Source organism: Nycticebus coucang, chromosome 6, assembly GCF_027406575.1.
Source record: "Nycticebus coucang isolate mNycCou1 chromosome 6, mNycCou1.pri, whole genome shotgun sequence".
NCBI lineage: Eukaryota > Metazoa > Chordata > Mammalia > Primates > Lorisidae > Nycticebus > Nycticebus coucang.
Genome location: NC_069785.1, coordinates 151,883 through 159,264, shown reverse-complemented (window position 1 = coordinate 159,264; position 7,382 = coordinate 151,883). Strand labels below are relative to the sequence as shown.

General features: G+C 42.9%; 1 gene segment (V, D, J or C); it reads right to left on the bottom strand.

Moving 5' to 3' along the window:
- Nucleotides 1–5,780: 5,780 nt before the first annotated feature.
- LOC128587707 (immunoglobulin heavy variable 5-10-1-like) lies at nt 5,781–6,259 on the bottom strand. The segment is given in 2 exon segments: nt 5,781–6,109; nt 6,191–6,259. Coding segments are annotated over 2 exon segments (375 nt in total).
- Between the last annotated feature and the right edge of the window lie 1,123 nt (nt 6,260–7,382).

Sequence of the window (7,382 nt, the reverse complement as noted above, 5' to 3'; positions counted from 1 at the left end):
GCAGACCCTCTTACTTTTATGGGAATGTGGCTTGATGTCTATTCACTCCTGTTATTACCTTATGCGTGTGAAGAGACGCAGAATTAAACAGGTGCATTTTCATGTATTGCAGACATTTCTCATGTTATTATCTGTCTTTCCCTTTGTTCTTTTGGACAAAATTGTGCATTTGATTATTTTCAGTCCCTTTACTGAGGAATTTAGGCACATTCTAAACATCACAGGAGTAAGGAGTAAAGGTTTTGGAGGGAATCGTGTGGCCCTGGGGACTTTCACTCACCCGCTCTCTTGGTCCAGGCTGGGGCTGGGCAGTGCTCTGAGCACCCTGGGCAGGCAGCCTCACTGCCCCTTCGTCCACCCCTGGTGGTCCCTGTCACCTCTCTGTTTTATTCAAGTGGTGTTTGTGGGACAATCTATTGGAAGGGAGGGTGTCTCCTGGATGTCTCGGTTCTTCTGAGGAAGCAGAGGCTGCAGCTGCCTCCACTCTCAGTCTTGCCGCTCCCTCCTCAGCCCCTCAGTACAACACTCAGACCATCTGCTTCCATTGAACTTAATGTTTTTTTTCTAAAATATATTTTCATGATTATGTATGTTCTCATTCCTGTTTAAATTACTATATTTTAAATTTCAGATTGATATGAGGTACAAATGGTTAGGTTACATTGTTTGTTTGTCAGGTGAGGTCCGAGCTGTAGCTGAGCCCTTTCCCAGGGCATGTGCTGTGCACTTTTCCATAACTTGGCTGATCACAGATAGTTGACAGAGTAATAAAATGTAAGTAGAGGCCACAGCTTGGCATATCCTTACCCCAAATGCCCAGAAGAGTGTGCCTGATAATGAAACTATTTGGATTTCTCTGAAAATTCTATCCTCAATCCTAAACAAAACTTCCACTTTCCTTCATGTCTGCCTGATAACTTTAAGTAAGCTTACACAGACCTAATAGGACAACACAGATCCATGTAGAAGTTCACTCATGCATTAAAAGCTGCTGTCTCACTGCCAAGAGCCCCGCATCCTCTCACAACTTCTACTTTAAGGTCTCCCATTCAGTTCAATTTTTTTTTCTGCACAATAAGCTTTACAATTTTTAAATTTAATCCTGCTTTTGTCTGCTATACCCTGTATGTTTGGGCTCTTGTCACTGGGACATCAGGGAAATTGGGGGAGACAGGCCCACCCAGGCTGTTTGCTGAGCACTGTCTGACCCCAGACCCAGTGGGATCACCTGCGGTGCTGCCCTGGGTTGTTTCAGCATCATGACACACACGGGACATAAAGTGTGTGAGTTGTGAGAGGTGCCTGTGGATCAGCAGCCAGCTGTGCCTGACACCAGTCAGCCTGTCCTGCAGGGGCCCCTGAGTGCCCTAGAATCCTACCTGTGTATGACACATGGACTCAGCATGGAGGCTGAGATAGGCTTCAGATCACCCTAGTGTGACCTGCTCTCTGGTGTTCTCAGATGGGGAGACTTGAAAGTCACAGGGACATGGAGTGGTGTTGGGAGCATTGTTCCTAAACATTTATTGTACCTCTTCTCTGTGCCTTGCACAGAGCTGGGAGCTGGAAGAAGGAATCAGATCTGTCACCTCTTAGAAATCAGGAACAGGGGACCAATTTTAGTGAGAATTTGATTGAATTTAATAAAGAACTGGATTGGGTCTAGGTAGAGGCATCAGACAGTCACCTTCTGAGAATGGGTTTCTCTGACTCTCAGTTGCCTTGGACTCTGTTTCCTCGAGCTCTGGAAATTTTTACATACAAATGTAGCAAGCTCAGAAAGTGCGTTTTTTAAAATGAGTGCATTTGTTAACGTCAATTTATAATGACACTGGTCACAAAAGGAACATATTATTTGTGAAAAGTGTGTAAAATTATTTTGGGGACTCTTCTATATTTACGTATCTTTCTATGTTGCATGAAGTTTTGACGCTATACAAAAAATAGAATGCACTTTTTAATTGTCATGAAGAGCCTTCTAATGTAATGAAACATATGAATATTTAATACACTGAAGGAGTTCTTTCAAAAAACACATGGGAAATCTTGTCTTTAAATCCCTCTACTAGGTATCTACCTAGAAGAAAAAAAATCATTTTATATTAAGGACATTTGCACTAGGCTGTTCATTGCAGCTCAATTTACAATTACCAAGAAGTCAAAAGAACCTAAAGGCCCATCAACTCAGGAATAGATCAACATTTTAAAAAAAGATCAGCCATTAAAAAAAGATGGTGACTTCATATCCCTTGTAATACCCTGGATGGAGTTGAAACACATTCCTCTTAGTAAGATATCACAAGAATGGAAAAGCATTTATCCAATGTATCAATACTATTATGAAGCCATCAGACAATCTCATGTACACCCAGTTAGGAGAAAAACCCATTTCAATTCAAATTTGGGGGTAATTAGTTAGGGGGAGGCATTTGTTGTGCTCTCATGGAATGAGAATTGGGTAGGGTATTTGGAACACCTGCCCCTTGTTTTTTTTTTTTTTTTTTTTGCAGTTTTGGCCAGGGCTGGGTTTGAACCCTCCACCTCCAGCATATGGGGCCAGAGCCCTACTCCATTGAGCCACAGGTGCCACCCTGTTTGGCACCTCTTTTGTGTGGGAGCCATAAAGATAAGAGGGACTGCACCCGACAGAATAAAATATTTTGACCTGGTTGTTTGTACCCTTACGTTAACCTGAAATCAATTTACTTTTACAAAAAACAAACAAACAAACAAACAAAAACAGAAATATTTGTAAAAAGCATTAGCTACCTAGGAAAGTAACATTACACCACTGGCCAAAATAATTCCATTTTCCATTACATTCCTTATAAAAATATCTCCACATAATTAACTATTTAATGAAATCTTGTTATATTACTACCCTTTACTTTCCTGCATGCAATTTCCCTTATCGTTTTTAATATTTGTAATGGTTGTCAAGTCTCAGCTTCTGATGTCCAACATCAGACCTCACTCAACTATGACACCTGACTGTTTTTAGGGATGGGGTCTCACTCTTGCTCACGCTGTACTCAAACTCCTGAGCTCTAGTAATCAGTCCACCTTTGCCTCCTAGAGTGCTAGGATCACAGGCATGAGCCTGTCTCTTACTCTTGTTCAATCATAAGAGGTTCTATTTAGTATGTTTACAGAACCATATTACCTTCATATCACAATTTTCTCCTTTCCTTTAGAAAATCAGGAATAAAGCTGACATTCTGAATGTATCAGTGTGGAAAACTGAGAAAATAAAACTCCGAATGGAATAAACTTTTGAATGAGCCAAGGCTGGAGCTTCTCACATCCAGGTTTCTTATTTTAGTAGGTTATTATTTTTCTCACTTTTTATTCAATTCCTATTATTTGCCTTACTTTTTGCTAAATTAGCTATAAATGATACCTCAGAGGCATTACAATAAAAAGTAACTGGTTGTCAAGTTAGAGTGCATCTCAGGAGAGGTGAGTCACATTGTGATTGACAGGCGACATAGCTTACTGCTAAGTGTAGGCCCAGTTATTTTAGCTACATCAGGAAAAGTTTGCTGATATTTTAGATAAGATTCCTCCCGAAGTCCCCAAGGTAATATTATTTATCTACTACTCATACCTCAATAGTACAATTGAAGGTTAATAAACTGTAGTTTATGTCACTTAAGCAAATTTTCCATTGGAACATGGTCCCCCACCAGATGAAAAATCGACCCACATTGCAGAAGTCAATTAAACTTCATGCAGCTTGTCAATTAGCCAAAAACAGATTAAATTCACAAGTGTTTGGAATAGCAAGTGGATTTGGGATGCTTTGAAAATGAAGTGTTTCTTACAACTTCTAGTAAAATGAATAACAAGCTGAGAAAGATTTAATTAAATTTTTAAATCCTAGAGACATGATATAACCTTGGAAATTATCCAAAAAAATAGCATGAAAGCTAAGCAAATGTTGTAGCAGATCATTACACAGGAAAAGCAGCCTCAACCTAGGTTATATCTCATCTAAACCTGTAAGACACTACCATGACTTATGCGACATAGCAGTGATCCATATAAAATCTTCTAAAATGTCGACCAAATTGCCATTATTAGATTCAAGATTTCACAATTTGAAACCCTGTTTGAACTCCCTTGGGCAAGAGCTCTGCCATTATCACTTGCGATGTCATATAGCACTCACTTAAGGACACTTCAGTTATTACCCAATGGCTTGGTACCTGGACAGATCTTACATTTAGACTTTTCCACAAATAGTAGCATTTTAGATATTATATGTGGGACAAAAAGTCTTGATACTAGTATATTTGCTATACACACTCCTATCACCAACCGAGTTAGGCTACATTTTTACTACAACTTTCTAAAATTCTGTCATGTTCAAGCAAGTAATAGTGTGTACTGGAGGGGACATCAGGTGAACACTGCACCAGAGCCACACTGGACAGATATTATTAAGGACTGTGAAAAAATCATCATAGTAGTGAAATTCCAATGAGGCAGTTCTTGGGTTCATATTTCACAACTAAAGAATCAATAGAGAATTGTAGTCTCTTGGGAGTCTCCTCTGATAAATGATGCAAACCTGAGAATTCTCACAGAAACTGAGAAGCTTCTGGTGTTTTGAAGCAGAGAGCAGACCCAAGACCTACAGAATAAGCTGATAATCATGAACAGTGAGAAGCTTCCACCTACCATAGACTGAGAGCTTTGCCTAACTCTTTACCCTCTCAGTCTCATCATCATTATTATTATTTGCTCATACTGATAAAATATCTTCTATTTCTCAATGGATGATTTCTGTCTATCCATCCATTGTCTTTTCTCTGATTCTGAAACTTGTTTTTCAAAAAATAGTTGTTGAATGGAATAAGAAGTGAGAATCTATTAGTTGATGTTTGTCTGCTGAAAATCTTCAGGGTCATCCCTTCACCTTCCCTATTTGCCAAACTCAAGGGAATTTTAGTCATGATTCACAGGTGCTGGATCAGAAGATATCAGTGTGAAGTTCAACCCCCACAAGACCTTTCCTGTTAGTGGGAGCCCCATCTAACCCACCACAGAGCCTTTATGAAAATCATGAGCCAGTCTCCCTTTCTGCTCTATCAAGCCACTTTTGTCTTTCTTGAGAGAGCTTTCCTGCTCTCAGCAGACATTCTCAATACTGGACTTAAAAAACCTTTCTGTGTTCACCGTGTGTGTGTGTCTGTGTGATGAGCAGAGCCAACATCCACACTAAACGTTTGTGGGGGCCTCTCTGACCTTGTGTCATGTCCACTACAATTGATTGTCCTGAGCTTGTTTCTTAGACCTTGAACACCATGGGGGTTTTCTTTCTTTTCCTGAGAAATAGAGTGATTCCCTAGGACCCTGCTAACTATTAGGGTTTTATCCTGTTTTTTGACTAGAAGGAAATTTATGTTCTGGGTTCTCTGTTTCATAGTGGGGTCCATGGAAGAATTTGTATTATTATATTTAGTGACTTATTCAGAAATGCTGCTAATTAAGGTACATTTGGGGACCTGACAATGTAATCGCAAGCCTCTGTGTGCCTTTTGTGCACTGGAGACATTTTTTTCTTACTACCAGAAACATATCTAAATCAGAGACTTTGGAGGGAAGCTCGGAACCATGAATCCACAGACGTTGTGATAACTGTTCTACAGAGAGAAAGCCAGGACCCTACAAGAAACCAGGGCTGAGTCCACCTGCACCTGCCTTGGGTAACTCCGCGCCTGTGTCCCGGGCGCCCCCTGGCGGCGGCTCCCCGCAAGAGGTTTGTTTCTGGGCTCTCACGGCTGTTCCTTCGCTGTGTCCCTAGTGCAGAAATACATGGAGGTGTCCTCGGCCTTCAGGCTGCTCCACCGCAGGAAAACGGTGTTGATGGACTTGTCGGTGGAGATAGTGACGTGGCCTTGGAAGGCCGGGCTGTAGTTTGTTTCAGAATCATCAGGATCAATTCTCCCCACCCACTCCAGGCCCTTCCCGGGCCTCTGGCGCACCCAGTGCATATAGTAGCTTGTGAAGCTGTATCCAGACACCTTGCAGGAGATCGTCAGAGACTCCCCGGGAGGTCTCACCTCTGCCCCTGACTGCACCAGCTGCACCTGGGCACAGACGCCTGTGTGGGAGAAGCAGGACTGAGATCAGGGCCCCTCCTGCCAACCCCTCCTGTGACCCCAGATCCTGAGCCAGGACTGACCTGGGAGAACAGCCAGGAGCAGGGTGAGGACGACGGCAGACCCCATCCTGGAGCACAGAAAGGGCTGCACTGAGGATCCAGCGAGCAGTGCAGGAGGCCCACTCTCCAGGGAGTTTAAAGAGGGTGTCCCTCACTTGAATTTGCATATTTACACCCTGCCCCACAGTGGAGGCTTCCAGAGGACATAGCCCAGCACTCCCAAGGCCCCTCCTAGACTGATGTGCACCTTGGAGCAGGTGCACAAGGGTCCCAATAATCCCTCTCAGCCTCTCTCATATTCTGTTTCAGGTACACACAGGACTCAGGCCAGGGCTCCTTCCTGTCCACGCTTGTCTGTGATCCTGTGGGGGAAGTTGTTGGAATATAACTAGACTCACATGATAAAGAAAGAAAAGAAAAAATAACCAAAAAACACGAGTAGAGCCTGGGGAGACTGTGAAGTGAGGATTTCATGCACAGGTGCCTGCTCACAAGAACTGTCACTAGGACTCGGCCTCACCACCTGCCCTTTACACATGCGTGTGAACATGGTCTGGGCACCCAGCTGGGGCAGGGGATGATTGCCACAGCCTTTCATCAATCCTCATATTGTGTAATTTTCCAGACCTTTGCTAATGACACTCAGTGCAAGTTTGTAAAAGCCATTTTGTCTTCTGCATTTTCACATTCCTACAAGCACAATAAGTAGGGAACATGTGGTCAGGTCTGTCAGTGTCCACAGCCTTAAAGGGAACACACTGCTCCACCCATGACCAGTAGTGCTGTTTTCTGACATGTGTGTTAACCCTGCTGCTGTCTTCTTTAGCCATTTCTTTCTGCATTAACCACTGAAGTACGTCCACCTTGTTGGCATGAGGGCCCTGCTTCTCCCCTGTGTCTGTTCCATGCTCAATATCTCTAAGGTCCAAAGGGGAATCTGTTGGAAAGCAACACTGTATATATCCAAAGATATTTTGCACAGTAAGGGGTCCTGCAGTGCAGAACCAAAAGGGCCCCCTTGATCACAGCACCTTCCACATCCTGAAAAAGGTACATGTTATGTGGTGAACATCCTCACCTTCATGAAGCCAGAGCACCAGGCCTTGGGTAATGAGCCAGTGTCTTCATCTGGAGAGTCCACTTTTCTCACATGACAAACAGACTGATCTCTCATATGGAAGTTCCTCATCCCATCAGAAACAGTCTGCTGTGT